Genomic DNA, 17,801 nt, shown 5'->3' with positions numbered 1-17,801 from the left:
TAATAAGTATTTATATACATAAAATTGATTTCTTGTCCACATACTTCCAGAGGTTTGTAACAGATTACAGGGATTACACTGACAATACATACTGAAAACAGAACAATTATACGTACATGTGAAAACATAGCATACAAAGTATAAAAATAGGCAAACAAACAAAAATAATACTTCAATAATGCTAGCCTGTCAGGAAAAAGTACTTTTTGCTTTTAAATGCCTTCAAAAGCTAATTTAAATGGATGGCTTTTAAATCTTTTTTTTTTAAACATTTTGCTGCACGATATTAAATGTAACTGCTCAGGAAGCAAGCTCCATAATTCTGGTGCTGCCATGGAGAAAGCCCTCTCCCTGGTAATAACAAGCGTGCAACTTTACTTCTAAAAGATTTTTCCTCTCCGATCTCAAGGCTTGATTGAGTTTATAAATTTGCAGTGTAGAGTTGAACCATGGGACGGAGTCATTCCGCAGACGTTTATGGACCAATGTAATTATTTAATATTGAAGTCTGAATTGAATTGGAAGCCAGTACAGAGCCTGCAAGCCTGGCTGTTGTGTGCTCGTGTAAGTAGCCGGGCAGCAGAGATTTGGACCAGTTGAAATGATCTTAATATGTTGTTGGGGAAGCCAATTAATATTCCATTACAATACTCTATGCCAGTCAAAATGAATGCTTGAAGTACTGTTCGAAAGTCTTGTGGATTTAAGAGGGGTTTCACATTTTTAGCCATACATAGCTTGAAAAATGAGTTTTTAACAATATTGCCTAGGTGTGGTTTCAGGGACATACCTGCTGCTTAATTAGGATTTTTTTTTTTACCTTTAAACACGAAGGATGTTGGAAAGTTTGGGTCTAGATCTTTTCGCATTGATAGAAGGAGAACTTCTGTTTTGTCTACATTTAGTTGTAATTTATTGTGTGAGAGCCAGGAGGGAATTGTATTACAATGTAAAAGACTAGGAGTGTGTGTTTGTTTATTTATTTATTTATTTATTTATTTATTTATTTATTTAACAGTTTTTATATACCGATGAACGTTGGGAACATCTCATCGGTTGACAAGAAACAAAAATTAGCAACAGGCTTTACAATGAACATAGAACTGAGGGATATAGGTAGGAGGGTGAGATAAGAACGAAGATAGAGGGGGGGCAAAGGGAAAGTGAGCTAAAGGGGGAGGGATTAGAGGTAAAAATCAAGAAACAGGGAGTTACGGAAACCTACATTTAACATCAAATTCTTACAAGGAGGAATTATATACAAATTTAGACAAGAGGAGTTAAAAACAAGTTAAATTACAAAGGGATATATGAGGTTATGCTGACATATCGTGATTTGGTTTGACTGCATAGGAGAAAATGTTTCAAGAGGTATTAAGTTGCAGGGATGTAAAGCGCAAAGGGTCGTAAGGGGCGATTGAAAGGGGTGGAGTAAGCGAGGAAGTGGTGAAGGCGTGAGTAAGGAGGAGGTGAGGGCGTGAACTTAGGTGTACGCCTGCTTGAAGAGCCAAGTCTTAAGGCTCTGCTTGAATTTTTTCGGGCATGATTCTTGGCGGAGTGAGGATGGTAGCTTGTTCCAAAGGGTAGGCCCAGCTAGGGAGAATGCCCGTTCTTTGGTGGAGCATAGCTTGGTGAGTTTGGGGGAGGGGGTATGCAAAGTTGCAAGGTGTTGTTTTCTAGTGGGTCTGTTTGGGTTATGAAAAGTGAGATGTTCTCTAAACCAGTGCATGTTTTGGTTGTGAAGAGATTTGTGGATTAGGGTGAGGGATTTGTATGTGATTCTTGATGTGACGGTTAACCAGTGCAGATATTTGAGTACAGGGGTAATGTGGTTGTTTTTATGTGTTGGTGAGGATACGGGCTGCTGCATGTTGGAGAAGTTGGAGGGGTTGGATGGTGCTTTTAGTTAGGCCTAACAGCATGGCATTACAGTAATCAATTTTCGATAAGATGATGGCTTGTAGTATAGTACGAAAATCATTGAGCTGTAAAAGGGGTTTGAGTTTTTTCAAGGTGTGCAATTTGAAGAAACAGTCTTTAATTGTGGCATTGATGAATTTTTTGAAGTTAAAATGATTATCTAGGGTGAAGCCGAGGCTACGCACATTTTGCGGGAAGGTGGTGTTGGTAGGGGGTGATATGGAAAGAAAAATTGGATGGAATAGAAAAAACCCTTCTAAAGGCAGCATAGAAGAAAAGCATCACTGACTACACGTATAGAGCCTTATCTTACAAATGCACAGTAAACAGGGGCATTAGATTCACTGTCACTTCAACAAAAGTGACTAACTGTTTAGAAATGTGCTGTTTTTCAATCATATGCCTTATATTATACATTTTTTTGAAAACGCAATTAAAAACAAGTACTCGCAGTTCCTTTTATCACAAATTAATTCCTCATAAGGTTGGCGACATATGGAAAAGGACTTATCTCATATTGCAGTTCAAATTAGAACATAAGAACATAAGAACATGCCATACTGGGTCAGACCAAGGGTCCATCAAGCCCAGGATCCTGTTTCCAACAGTGGCCAATCCAGGCCATAAGAACCTGGCAAGTACCCAAAAACTAAGTCTATTCCATGTTATCGTTGCTAGTAATAGCAGTGGCTATTTTCTAAGTCAACTTAATTAATAGCAGGTAATGGACTACTCTTCCAAGAACTTATCCAATCCTTTTTTAAACACAGCTATACTAACTGCACTAACCACATCCTCTGGCAACAAATTCCAGAGTTTAATTGTGCGTTGAGTAAAAAAGAACTTTCTTCGATTAGTTTTAAATGTGCCACATGCTAACTTCATGGAGTGCCCCCTAGTCTTTCTATTATCCGAAAGAGTAAATAACTGATTCACATCTACCCGTTCTAGACCTCTCATGATTTTAAACACCTCTATCATATCCCCCCTCAGCCGTCTCTTCTCCAAGCTGAAAAGTCCTAACCTCTTTAGTCTTTCCTCATAGGGGAGCTGTTCCATTTCCCTTATCATTTTGGTAGCCCTTCTCTGTACCTTCTCCATCGCAATTATATCTTTTTTGAGATGCGGCGACCAGAATTGTACATAGTATTCAAGGTGCGGTCTCACCATGGAGCGATACAGACGCATTATGACATTTTCCGTTTTATTCACCATTCCCTTTCTAATAATTCCCAACATTCTGTTTGCTTTTTTGACTGCTGCAGCACACTGAACCGACGATTTCAATGTGTTATCCACTATGACGCCTAGATCTCTTTCTTGGGTTGTAGCTCCTAATATGGAACCTAACATTGTGTAACTATAGCATGGGTTATTTTTCCCTATATGCATCACCTTGCACTTATCCACATTAAATTTAATCTTCCATTTGGATGCCCAATTTTCCAGTCTCAGAATATCTTCCTGCAATTTATCACATTCTGCAGGTGATTTAACTACTCTGAACAATTTTGTATCATCTGCAAATTTGATTATCTCACTTGTCGTATTTCTTTCCAGATCATTTATAAATATATTGAAAAGTAAGGGTCCCAATACAGAACCCTGAGGCACTCCACTGCCCACTCCCTTCCACTGAGAAAATTGTCCATTTAATCCTACTGTCTGTCCACAAAAGGACATCGCCACCTATCCCATGACTTTTTACTTTTCCTAGAAGCCTCCCATGAGGAACTTTGTCAAATGCCTTCTGAAAATCCAAGTATACTACATCTACCGGTTCAACTTTATCCACATGCTTCAAAAAAGTGAAGCAGATTTGTGAGGCAAGACTTGCCTTGGGTAAAGCCATGCTGACTTTGTTCCATTAAACCATATCTTTCTATATGTTCTGTGATTTTGATGTCTAGAACACTTTCCACTATTTTTCCTGGCACTGAAGTCAGGCTAACCGGTATGTAGTTTCCCGGATCGCCCCTGGAGCCCTTTTTAAATATTGGGGTTACATCAGCTATCCTCCAGTCTTCAGGTTCAATGGATGATTTTAATGATAGGTTACAAATTTTTACTAATAGGTCTGATCCAGGTGATTTACTACTCTTCAGTTTGTCAATCAGGTCTACCACATCTTCTAGGTTCACCGTGATTTGATTCAGTCCTTTGAATCATTATCCATGAAAACCTTCTCCAGTACGGGTACCTCCCCAAAATCCCCTTCAGTAAACACCGAAGCAAAGAAATCATTTAATCTTTCCGCGATGGCCTTATCTTCTCTAAGTGCTCCTTTAACCCCTCGATCATCTAAGGGTCCAACTGACTCCCTCACAGGCTTTCTGCTTCGGATATATTTAAAAAGGTTTTTACTGTGAGTTTTTGCCTCTACGGCCAACTTCTTTTCAAATTCTCTCTTAGCCTGTCTTATCAATGTCTTATATTTAACTTGCCAACGTTTATGCATTATCCTATTTTCTTCTGTTGGATCCATCTTCCAATTTTTGAATGAAGATCTTTTGGCTAAAATAGCTTCTTTCACTTCCCCTTTTAACCATGCCGGTAATCGTTTTGCCTTCTTTCCACCTTTCTTAAGTTGTGGAATACATCTGGACTGTGCTTCTAGAATGGTATTTTTTAACTGACCATGCCTCTTGCACACTTTTTACTTTTGTAGCTGCTCCTTTCAGTTTTTTTCTAACAATTTTTCTCATTTTATCAAAGTTTCCCTTTTGAAAGTTTAGCACGAGAGCCTTGGATTTGCACACTATTCCTCTTCTAGTCATTAAATCAAATTTGATCATATTATGATCACTATTGCCAAGCGGCCCCACCACCGTTACCTCTCTCACCAAGTCCTGTGCTCCACTGAGAATTAGATCTAAAATTGCTCCCTCTCTCATCGGTTCCTGAACCAATTGCTCCATAAAGCTATCATTTATTCCATCCAGGAACTGTATCTCTCTAGCATGTCCCGATGATACATTAACCCAGACAATATTGGGGTAATTGAAGTCTCCCATTATTACCGCACTACCAATTTGGTTAGCTTCCCTAATTTCTCTTAGCATTTCACTGTCCGTCTAACCATCTTGACCATGTGGATGTTAGTATACTCCTATCACTATAGTCTTCCCCAACACACAAGGGATTTCTACCCATAAAGATTCAATTTTGCATTTAGTCTCATGCAGGATGTTTATCCTGTTGGACTCTATGCCATCCCAGACATAAAGCGCCACACCGCCTCATGGGTGCTATTCTCTGTCATTGCGATATAATTTGTACCCTGGTATAGCACTGTGCCATTGGTTATCCTCCTTTCACCATGTCTCTGAGATGCCAATTAAGTCTATGTCATGTTAACTGACATTCACAGTGGCACGTTCACAGCGGCACAGCTGATCCTGGTCAAAGCCACAAATGATAGTGTCGATTGTTGTATACTAATCAGTTTGGTTTCTTGATTATATTGTATACTAATCTGTTTGGTTTCTTGATATTAGATTGTTGTAAGATTCAAAAAAGCCACAAAAAAAAAAGAAAAAAATTCCCAGTATCCCTCTAATTGTATAACTGTTATATAATCTGTTACAAATTGGGATATAAGTGCTGTGGGATCCTTTTACTAGCTAAAGGACAAGTAAACTTTCAGAAAGTGTCTTGCCCTACCCAGCTTGACCTAGGTATAAACTGTTTCATTTTGGGATTATAAGTGCTGTGGGATCCTTTACATTTACTAGCTAGAGGACCAGTTCCAGGATCTTTAAATTTACTAGCTAGAGGACCAGATCCAGAAGAGTCCAGGTATAGCCAGTTTGGGTGTGGCTCACTCAGTAGCTAGAGGTAGCTAACTTGTGAGCCAGCAGAAACAATACAGCCTGTGCACAGCACAGGAGAGGAGCCAACTGTTCCAGTGCAGATAAGATACTAGTTTTTGGAAATACTGCTCTGTGTTTCATAATCCCTTTTTATTCTAGTATTATAATCTGTGGTTCCTTGATATTGGTTTGATTCTGTGTAGAAAACTGCTCTGTGATTTCAAATCCCTTTCTATTCCAGTGTTGTATACTAATCAGTTTGGTTTCTTGATTATATTGTATACTAATCTGTTTGGTTTCTTGATATTAGATTGTTGTAAGATTCAAAAAAGCCACAAAAAAAAAGAAAAAAATTCCCAGTATCCCTCTAATTGTATAACTGTTATATAATCTGTTACAAATTGGGATATAAGTGCTGTGGGATCCTTTTACTAGCTAAAGGACAAGTAAACTTTCAGAAAGTGTCTTGCCCTACCCAGCTTGACCTAGGTATAAACTGTTTAACTCCCTCCCACCCTACCCCTCTGCCCACCCACCCCTAGGTTTGTATTTCTAATGTAGTCATCCTAACTTCATAATAGGCAACCAGATAAATTAGTAAATTGATTATTCCTTAGGTGCACCAATCAAATAACTTACCTAAATGAGTACTATTCAATGCAACTGCTGTGGAGCCTTTATATTGAGGGTAATCATATGGAAACTTAAGGCTTGCCCCTTTTGTTCAAAACTCTCTACCTTGGAAAAGGAGCTGGATGACTTTAAAGCTGAATTAGCTTCAATAAAGAGAGTCTCAGCCACGGTACATTATTCAGGAAATAATTTCCACTTACCACTGAATAACCAAAACTCAAGAAAAAAGAGATTTACCGTGGGCTCAGGTAGGATAAGACCTGTAACCCACAGACACCCATTATTGAAAGCTGTGCAACCCACAACTCTATCCCACCACTCACACAGGCCATTAAGGAACTTTAAAAGTATTTCAGTGGGCTCTGGTAGAATAAGACCTGTGTTCCGTAGACACACACTGTATCAAGTGCAACAAGTACAAAATGCCTTCTCTGTATTAAATTCTGAAGAAGTCCTTGAGAAAAAGATTGAAATGTTATCGGAAAAGAGAGAAAAAACCCAATGCATACAGAAATTCCAAATCAGAAACCAAAGGAAAAAGCTCACAGTGATGGATGATTCTGTCATCAGAGGCATTAATATCTTCCCTTGCACAAATGCAAAGAGAAAAGTGGATAACAAACCTCAACTAAATAGGTCACAAAAGGAGTCCAGGAACAGCAGTAACCTGAGCAAAGAAAGCTGGAAAGCTATGAGCACAAATGCTCGTAGTTTGGGTAATAAAATCCCAGAGCTGCAAGCCCTAATGGTGGAGGCAGACTTGGACGTTGTTGCTGTCACGGAAACATGGTTTACGGAATATCATGACTGGGATACGGCAATACCAGGCTATAACTTGTTAAGGAAGGACAGAGAGGATAGGAAAGGGGGAGGAGTGGCTCTATTTGTCAGAAACAATATCCAAGCATCTGAGCTGCAAGGAAGATGGGGCAAAGAAGCACTATGGGCAGACTTAAAAAAAGATGGGGCATCCATTTTTATTGGAGTGGTTTACAGGCCTCCAAACCAAAAGGAAGAGCTGGACAGAGATCTAATTGAAGACATCCACAGGATAGCAAAGAAAGGAGAAGTGGTGATCGTTGGAGACTTTAATATGCCAGATGTAGACTGGAGAATCCCATCTGCAGAATCTAAAAATAGTAGAGAAATAGTAGATGCCCTGCAAGTAGCTTTATTCAAACAAATGGTAATGGAACCCACGAGAGAAGGAGCTATACTCGACTTAGTGCTCACTAATGGAGATAATGTCTCAGACGTCCAGGTGGGTGCCCACCTCAGCACCAGTGATCATCAAACGGTATGGTTTAATATCACAAAAAGGACACGGAAAAGAAGCACAAAAACCCAAGTTTTGATGTTCAAAAACACAGACTTTGATGAAATGGGGAAGTACCTGGAGGAAGAACTAAAAGGCTGGGAAAACGAGAGAGATGTGGATCAACAGTGGACCAATCTAAAAGGAGCAATCACCAAGGCAACTAATCTATATGTTAGAAAAGTAAAGAAAAGCAAAAGAAAAATGAAACCTATCTGGTTCTCAAAGGAGGTGGCTGACAAAATAAAGGCTAAAAGAACAGCATTCAAGAAATATAAAAGATCCCAAAAGGAGGAACACAAAGAAGAATATCTGGTAGAACTGAGGGAGACGAAGAAATTAATCAAGATGGCAAAAAGTCAAGCGGAAGAGAGGATTGCCAAAGAGGTAAAGAGTGGTAACAAAACATTTTTCAGATATATCAGTGAAAAGAGAAAAGTTCAAAATGGTATAGTGAAATTGAAAGGTGGAAAGGATCAATGCGTGGAGAGAGACGAAGAAATGGCAGAAATATTAAATGAATACTTCAGTTCTGTGTTCACTAAAGAGGACCCTGGAGAAGGACCGACACTAGTTAACAAGAAACTGGAGGGGAATGGAGTAGATGTAACTCCATTTACAGTAGAAAATGTATGGGAAGAGCTGGTGAAACTGAAAGTGGACAAAGCCATGGGGCCTGATGAAGTTCATCCCAGAATACTGAGGGAGCTCAGAGATGTGCTGGCAGGTCCGCTGTGTGACCTATTCAATAGATCCCTAGAAACGGGAGTGGTGCCGAATGATTGGAGGAGAGCGGTGGTGGTCCCGCTTCACAAGAGTGGGAACAGAGAAGAGGCTGGTAACTACAGACCGGTTAGCCTCACTTCAGTGGTGGGAAAAGTAATGGAGTCACTGTTGAAAGAGAGAATAGTGAACTATCTACAGTCGGGAGAATTGCTGGACCAGAGGCAGCATGGATTCACCATTGGAAGATCCTGTCAGACAAATCTGATTGACTTTTTTGACTGGGTAACCAAGGAATTGGATCGAGGAAGAGCACTCGATGTCATCTACTTGGATTTCAGCAAAGCTTTTGACACTGTCCCGCACAGGAGACTGGTGAATAAAATGAGAAGCTTAGGAGTGAGTGCCGAGGTGGTGGCCTGGATTGCAAACTGGTTGACGGACAGAAGACAATGTGTGATGGTAAATGGAACTCTCTCTGAAGAGAGAGCAGTTTTAAGCGGTGTACCGCAGGGATCGGTGTTGGGACCGGTCCTTTTCAATATCTTTGTGAGCGACATTGCGGAAGGGATAGAAGGTAAGGTATGTCTTTTTGCGGATGACACTAAGATCTGCAACAGAGTGGACACGCCGGAAGGAGTGGAGAGAATGAGACGGGATTTAAGGAAGATGGAAGAGTGGTCGAAGACATGGCAGCTGACATTCAATGCCAAGAAGTGCAAAGTCATGCATATGGGGAGTGGAAATCCGAATGAACTGTATTCGATGGGGGGAGAAAGGCTGATGTGCACGGAGCAGGAGAGAGACCTTGGGGTGATGGTGTCTAATGATCTGAAGTCGGCGAAACAATGTGACAAGGCGATAGCTAAAGCCAGAAGAATGCTGGGCTGCATAGAGAGAGGAATATCGAGTAAGAAAAGGGAAGTGATTATCCCCTTGTACAGGTCCTTGGTGAGACCTCACCTGGAGTATTGTGTTCAGTTCTGGAGACCGTATCTCCGAAGAGACAGAGACAAGATGGAGGCGGTCCAGAGAAGGGTGACCAAAAAGGTGGAAGGTCTTCATCAAATGACTTATGAGGAGAGATTGAAGAATCTAAATATGTACACCCTGGAGGAAAGGAGGAGCAGAGGTGATATGATACAGACTTTCAGATACTTGAAAGGTTTTAATGATCCAATGACAACGACAAACCTTTTCCATAGGAAAAAAATCAGCAGAACCAGGGGTCACGATTTGAAGCTCCAGGGAGGAAGATTCAGAACCAATGTCAGGAAGTATTTCTTCACGGAGAGGGTGGTGGATGCCTGGAATGCCCTTCCGAAGGAAGTGGTGAAGACCAGAACTGTGAAGGACTTCAAAGGGGCGTGGGATAAACACTGTGGATCCATAAAATCAAGAGGCCGTCAATAAAGAGTGGGTGGCTCGCCAGAATGACGGCTACTGCCTGGAGATAATACCCTTATTCAATAAACATACACATGGTTACTGTGACTCCAACATCACTCTAAGCTACAACAGCAAGAGGAAATGTGGAAAAAAGGATTCGCACTCACAAAGTGGGGAGTAGCTGGCTTGTTACGGTGGTTACTACCCCAAACCAAATAAGCCTGATACTTCACTTTCAATGCATATCCAGCATAGCTCTCTGCTTCAACGGTAGGGGAGAAGAAAAACTGATACTTCACGCATAGCTCTCTGCTTCAACGGCAGGGGAGAAGAAAAACTGATACTTCACGCATATCCAGCATAGCTCTCTGCTTCAACGGCAGGGGAGAAGAAAAACTGATACTTCACGCATATCCAGCATAGCTCTCTGCTTCAACGGCAGGGGAGAAGAAAAACTGATACTTCACGCATATCCAGCATAGCTCTCTGCTTCAACGGCAGGGGAGAAGAAAAAAGGATTCGCACTCACAAAGCGGGGAGTAGCTGGCTTGTTACGGCGGTTACTACCCCAAACCAAATAAGCCTGATACTTCACTTTCAATGCATATCCTGCTTCAACCGCAGGGGAGAAGAAAAACTGATACTTCACGCATATCCAGCATAGCTCTCTGCTTCAACGGCAGGGGAGAAGAAAAACTGATACTACACGCATATCCAGCATAGCTCCCTGCTTCAACGGCAGGGGAGAAGAAAAACAACCAATAAGGGCTGAATAACACAGTCTGGGTAAAACAAATAAGCATGGGTGTAGCTTGCTTATTGCGGCGGTTACTACCCCTACTACCCCTAACTAATCAAGCTTGATATTTCACTTGGTTGCAGCTCCATCACTGCTCTCTACATTCATGGTGGGGGTGGAAGAGAAATAGAACCAAAGAGCTAAGAGAAACAGATAAGTATGAGAAAATGTGAAGCTTGCTGGGCAGACTGGATGGGCCGTTTGGTCTTCTTCTGCCGTCATTTCTATGTTTCTATGTTTCTATGATAAAGTTTCGTACTAAAGATTTTGCGGAAACCAAACTGAAATTAATCTGTCAGGAGGTGAGTATTAAGATATTCTGTAACTTTTTTCAGAACAACAGATTCTGTAAGTTTTGCAAGAAATGGGAAGGATGAAATTGGTTGGTAATTGGTTACCATTGCAGGATCAGTATTTTTTTTTCAAAATTGGATGCTTTAGACTAGAGGTTAAAGTTCCACTTGAGAGAAATAGGTTAGTTATGCCTGTCAATAAAACTGAAATATCTTCTCTTACAATTGTTAATATTGTAGGTGGGCATGCATTGAAGGGGCCTGAGAGGAATTCATCTTTTGAATTATTTTTGGGACTGTTAGTTGACTAATTGTTTCAAATATCTCCCATTTTTGATGATCTGACAGGATTTCCATTTTTGGTTCAAGCTTCAATAGCAGCAATAACAGTTGCATATTGTATTAGTAGTGTATATTGTCTTATTATTATTGTTCACGTGCATTATTTATTGTGCTATTTTCTGCAATTTGAATGCTGATGTATTGTATTGCCGCAATTAGCTACCATGGGATTTTGGCTAACAAGAAATAAAAAATGAAATAGACACCTCGGACTTTCACCTGGTAAAGTGGACCTTAGGCACTGCTCTTCCTTTACTTCGCTAAGTGCTAAGGAACTCACTCTATCTTTCTGTCTTGTTGTCTGTGCAATGCAGCTCAATAATTTGTGAGGGTCCAACTGCCTTGCTTTCTTTCACACATTTGACACACAAACACCACAGCCCATGGAGCAGCAGAAAGATGGTAATGAATTGATGGTATCGTTAACAGATATCTGTCACTTCTCTACTGACTGACGGCACTTTCAAGGAGTATTAATCCTGGCACTTAACCTCCATGCAGCTTAATTGCACTGCACTCACTGCTGAGCTGGCCAGCCCCCCAGTAATCCTCATTCTTCCTGACCACTGTGTTCAGGTTTCCTGGATGCAGGATCCAACAAGGACTGCCGTCATTTTACCTCCCCGGAGCTTAAACTTGCTGTTACAGGGACTGGTATCATGGAAAGCGCAGCTAATACAAATCCAGTTCCTTCAATTCTCCAGGGCTAGAATGCCACCTGCTGGCGCATGCTTAGTACACAGCTAGTTTGACCATTCTTGCCTTCTGCACAGGATGACGAACATACCAGTTTCACCAGTGCAATGAAACTGGGTGAAAACTGGAATGCATTGTAACAACTTAATGTTAAAATATTATGCCAACATCTGAGGGACACCTTTCCTCTCTAAACCCACAATCCCATGCAACCAAAATGTGCAGAGTAAGCAAGGAGTTTTGTCTATCTCCTGTTTGAAGTAATCTATGACATACAGAAATATAACGCAATTTAATTGTCATACATACAAGTATTTGACATTGCATACCTGCAGGTTTGGTTTTCTCTGCCTGGGATATTTTGTATCATCTTGTACCTGTAAGAGGTTATCATGTGTTTTGCATGTGAGCTCATCACCTATCTTACCAGAGGTCTTCCTACGCATTTGAAAACCGGTATCTATTTTTAACCATGTTATAATTTATGATCCAAATGACAGAGAGTCAAAGTCTTGAATGCACCAATATTCAAACTCAAAAAAGCATTCAACACATTTTAAACATTGTTTTCTGAACAATTCGTGCAGTAAGAAAATAGACCTTCATATTACCCATTGAGGGGGATTCTTGTACTTTCTTAAAACTTAGCCGGGTCATGTATAATCATTGGTCTGCAGTATCAAGCAGTTTCCTATTTTTATAAGCAGAATATTTTATATTGCAAATAAAAACTTAAAGCGCACAATGGCAAAGAGATATTACTTTGTTTTTCAAGATTCATCCAACATAGTCCCTTGTTTTGATGGTCTCTGCTTCGGGGGATGAAACTGCACACTCTATATTCATATCCTTATCAGCTTATTACTGAGAAATCTGCAAACGAAGCAGAGACCTTCGAAACATGGTACTATGTCGGGTGAATCTTTAAAAACAATGTAATATTTCTTTGCCAATGCGCACTTTAAGTTTTTATTTGCAATATAAAAAATTCTGCTTATCAGAATAGGAAACTGACTGTTTGACACTGCAGACCAATGATTACATGACCCAGCTAAGTTTTAAGAAAGTACAAGAATCCTCCTCAACAGGGGTGCTATGAAGGTCCATTTTATTATTGCACAAATTGCTCAGAAAGCAATGTTTGAAATGTGTTGAATGCTTTTTCTGAGCTTGTTTGAATCATTTATAATCCTCATTATTTCAATTAAAAGGAAAATCAGGTTGATGTTCCGGCTTTTTGCTTTCTAATTCCATGTAATTGGCTTTTGCAACTGAATTTCTGTTTACTTCTTCTTTAACGTCAGTAAGTCTGAGTAGCCATGGGTCACCTAGGGCAATTTGCACTTCTAGTATAAAATGAGGGAGAGGTTACATTTTTCTTTCATTGACAACAGATATTAAGACCTCTTGATGCTACACTGATAGACATAGGATTGTCAAATGGAAAAGTCTATTTCAAGGCCGGTTGATCCAGTTCTGGTTTTTACCCCACTGCATGTATGGACTTAGAGAGGTCGATATTCAGCACCATTTTGTCTGGCAAACAGGGTCATGCTTTATTGCGCGATGGGCCCCTACCGCACGCGATACCGGCCGCAACGTGACAGTAAAATACTAATTAGGGGAAGGGGAGGAGTGTGGGCAGGGTTTGGGTGGTGCTAGGACCTGGTAGCACTGAGGGCGATGATGTGTTACACCTTATCACCGGCAGCACCACGAGAAATAACAGCGCCTTTTTCCGTGGCGCTATGGGGGCAATAGTGTGCGGCGCGGCCACACTGTGGCAGACAAAACCCACGCCGTTGAGATGCGGCCGACTGCAGACTATCTCCCCCCTTTCCCCGTTTCTGGCCACGGATGAATCTAGGCTGAAGTTTGGACTTAGCCAGACAAATGGCAACATTTGGAAATCCTGCCATATTGGCCACCTCTGAGTTATTCTGCTACATAGTTAACTGGTGAAATCTTAGCCGGATAACATGGAGATATTCCTGGGATGGCGCCACTTATCTGTCTAAGGGGGTTATTTTCCAACCCATGAAAGGCCATTATCGTGTGCGATAGGGCCTTATCACATGCGATAATGGCCTTATCGTGGCGGTCGCATTCAAATTAGGTGGAGGAGAGGAGTCGGGGAGGAGTTAGGGAGGGGATTAGGGGAATAGGCCGGTGGCACTGCTGCCGGCGATAATGGTGCCGCCGGCCTATTTCCCTAATCCCCTCCCTAACTCCTCCCCGACTCCTCTCCTCCACCTAATTTGAATGCTACCGCCGCGATAAGGCCATTATCGCATGCGATAAGGCCCTAACGCTCATGATAATGGCCTTTCGCGGGTTGGAAAATAACCTCGTTAGCCATTGCTCAGTTTCTCAATATTGACCTCATAATTTCTGAATTTCCTAAGAAAAGCAATATTGCAAGTCAATGCATGCCGAGGAGTAAAACTAGGACTGAATCAAAATCTCCTGAACAAAAGGAAGCTGCCTGGCAATCCTGGGGCACACGTTAAAACTGACAACAAATTGTTATTTTCTTTCCAGGATGGTCGAACTGCTTTACATGTGGCGGCAGCCCATTCAAAGGAGGAGGTAGTTCGAATGTTGCTTGCTCGGAAGGCAGATCCAAATGTCCCAGGAGGGGTATGTATGTGTGTGTTTTCCAACAAAACTCCTCATCTCTTTCTTACGGAAGCAGCAAGCTTTATAAACTCTGTAACCATTGGAATCTAGAACCCAACTCTAGTGTTCATTATAACATGTCCTTCGGTGACAGCTGAAGTCTTGCGAATGCTTGTTGAGGCTACTTTGTGGTGTCGCAGTCATGGAGAATGATTTAGAACACTGACCTGACCTTGTGAATTGTCGAAATAAAATCAACAGCAAAGAAAGAACCCTCCAAAGTACCATGACGAGCAAACCACAGGGGTCAGTCAGAGGAAGGCCGAGATACTGTATATCCACATTATTTAAGCTGGAGAAGTTTCTGTACAGACAGTATAGCTGTATTGGAAAATGGAAGGTGGGCGACAGTGATCCAAATGGAAGTAAAGTGCCTATAATAGTTGAGATATCATAATTCAGAATCCACAGGATTGCTCAGGAGGATAAAGTACTAACTGGTCCAACTTGTTGAGTTCATCAAAATTTCCACTGTTGCGGCCCATAATTTCGCACAGTGAGATCCAGAACATAAGAACATAAGAAAATGCCATAGTGGGTCAGACCATGGGTCCATCAAGCTGTTTCCAACAGTGGCCAATCCAGGCCACAAGAACCTGGCAAGTACCCAAAAACTAAGTCTATTCCATGTAACCATTGCTAATGGCAGTGGCTATTCTCTAAGTGAACTTAATAGCAGGTAATGGACTTCTCCTCCAAGAACTTATCCAATCCTTTTTTAAACACAGCTATACTAACTGCACGAACCACATTCTCTGGCAACAAATTCCAGAGTTTAATTGTGCGTTGAGTAAAAAAGAACTTTCTCCGATTAGTTTTAAATGTGCCCCATGCTAACTTCATGGAGTGTCCCCTAGTCCTTCTACTATCCGAAAGAGTAAATAACCGATTCACATCTACCCGTTCTAGACCTCTCATGATTTTAAACACCTCTATCATATCCCCCCTCAGTCGTCTCTTCTCCAAGCTGAAAAGTCCTAACCTCTTTAGTCTTTCCTCATAGGGGAGTTGTTCCATTCCCCTTATCATTTTGGTAGCCCTTCTCTGTACCTTCTCCATCGCAATTATATCTTTTTTGAGATGCGGCGACCAGAATTGTACACAGTATTCAAGGTGCGGTCTCACCATGGAGCGATACAGAGGCATTATGACATTTTCCGTTTTATTCACCATTCCCTTTCTAATAATTCCCAATATTCTGTTTGCTTTTTTGACTGCCGCAGCACACTGAACCGACGATTTCAATGTGTTATCCACTATGACACCTAGATCTCTTTCTTGGGTTGTAGCACCTAATATGGAACCCAACATCGTGTAATTATAGCATGGGTTATTTTTCCCTATATGCATCACCTTGCACTTATCCACATTAAATTTCATCTGCCATTTGGATGCCCAATTTTCCAGTCTCACAAGGTCTTCCTGCAATTTATCACAATCTGCTTGTGATTTAACTACTCTGCACAATTTTGTGTCATCTGCAAATTTGATTATCTCACTCGTCGTATTTCTTTCCAGATCATTTATAAATATATTGAACAGTAAGGGTCCCAATACAGATCCCTGAGGCACTCCACTGTCCACTCCCTTCCACTGAGAAAATTGCCCATTTAATCCTACTCTCTGTTTCCTGTCTTTTAGCCAGTTTGCAATCCACGAAAGGACATTCTTTTTCATTTATCCATCTTTATTTGTTCTTCATGATCAGAAGTTCACTGTGAGCTGATGACATGACTCGCATAATATGCATGGATAGCATAGCCAAACTTTTTCTTCAGTTGTATTGCATATATCGCAGCTTTTCCAGCCGTAAAGATACCAGTATCAGCCAAACCTACTTGTTTATTCTGTCATGCAGAGTCCCAACTGCCAATGTGTGACTGACTACATTTTAAAAAGTCTAAATCAGCCCCAAGTAATCAGTTTCACTTGGACTAAAGGCCCCTGGAGAGCAATTAAAATGTTGATTGATAGAAACAGACCATATGGCTTATCTAGTCTTCCCATTGATATGGGAAATCTCCTGACCAGCTGAGCTGGGAGGGATTCAGGGGCATTTTGGTGGCCGTGCAGAAGGAGGGGAAGCATTAATTAATTAATTAATTAATTAATTAATTAATTTCTTTATAGACTTTTCTTTGCCGACATTCGTGAGGCACATCATACCGGCTTACATTGAACTAAAAGGAGGAATATACAATGAACAGAATAACATGTCATAGTTAAACGCAAATGGTGTAAGATATAAGCATCGTAAAAACATTAATGTTCTGTAATGGCGGCCTCCAGGTAGGTTAGGTTAGGCTTCCTTTCCAGCCCCCCAGTTTTTGCTGAGTAGAAGGGTAGAGAACAGGAATAAGATGGGGGTAAAAATGAAATCTTCCTAGATGCAACGCTAAACAGCTACTTTCATTTTCATCATTTGACTAAGTTTTGTCAGTTACTTCTTTGTTCATTCTTGTTTTCCTCTTGTGGATGAAATGCATTATTTAGTAATTATTTAAAAAAAACTTTCAGCAGATTTTTGTTTAGTAGCTTTCAAAAACTATTTAAAAAAAAGTTTTCAAACTGAGTTTTCTTAAGATTTTCTTCATTCTAACAATGTCATTTTAGCCTGGTACAAATGGGCTGTAATCTGCTTAGCTGGTCTTGCATAGTTGGCATCCCAGTGGTTATTAGTGTTTTCTACTGCCAAGCAAGAAACCCGTGTTCAGTCCACAATTTGGGTTCCTGTTTCTTGCAATGGTCAGTGCTGGGGGTGGGAATGGAGAAGGAACCTGGGCTTCTGTTAATCTCTATATAGGATGGACACAGGACAGTGTACTCAACTGACGTGGCTATATTTCACTCTCAACAACAGAGGCACTGAGCTATTTTAGCCTGTGTGGGAGAAAACATGAGTACTGGAGGTTATGCTTGATGGCTCCCTGATGAGAGATGGGTGGAGTGGGTGTAAGGAGCAAGAGTTTCCATGCATAAAGGCTATAAAACATGTACCATATCCGCCTAGCATTTTTTTTCGCTGTAGGCGGAATAGAAATATTTTAAAATAAATGAAATAATGCCACCCACCTCTGTAATCTTGGACTCTGTCTGCTTCTGTATGGCATTATTTCTTTAATCCTCAGTACACAGCATTGGAAGTGCTTGTGATTTGTATTACAAGGTAGAAAAGAATTGGCTGCATAAATAAAAAATTA

At 40.9% G+C, this 17,801-nt stretch overlaps 1 protein-coding gene across 1 annotated transcript in view; it reads left to right on the top strand.

Annotated features, from left to right (window-relative positions):
* LOC115083407 (serine/threonine-protein phosphatase 6 regulatory ankyrin repeat subunit A-like) overlaps positions 1-17,801 on the top strand; it is a 190,340-nt gene that overhangs the window by 3,987 nt on the left and 168,552 nt on the right. The window contains exon 3 of the mRNA XM_029587212.1: positions 14,464-14,562. Coding sequence (XP_029443072.1) covers positions 14,464-14,562 — 99 coding nt within the window. The remainder of the gene's footprint in view (positions 1-14,463; positions 14,563-17,801) is intronic.

The sequence above is a fragment of the Rhinatrema bivittatum genome, chromosome 2 (assembly GCF_901001135.1).
Source record: "Rhinatrema bivittatum chromosome 2, aRhiBiv1.1, whole genome shotgun sequence".
Taxonomy (NCBI): Eukaryota; Metazoa; Chordata; class Amphibia; order Gymnophiona; family Rhinatrematidae; genus Rhinatrema; species Rhinatrema bivittatum.
This window is presented reverse-complemented; position numbering and strand designations above follow the sequence as displayed.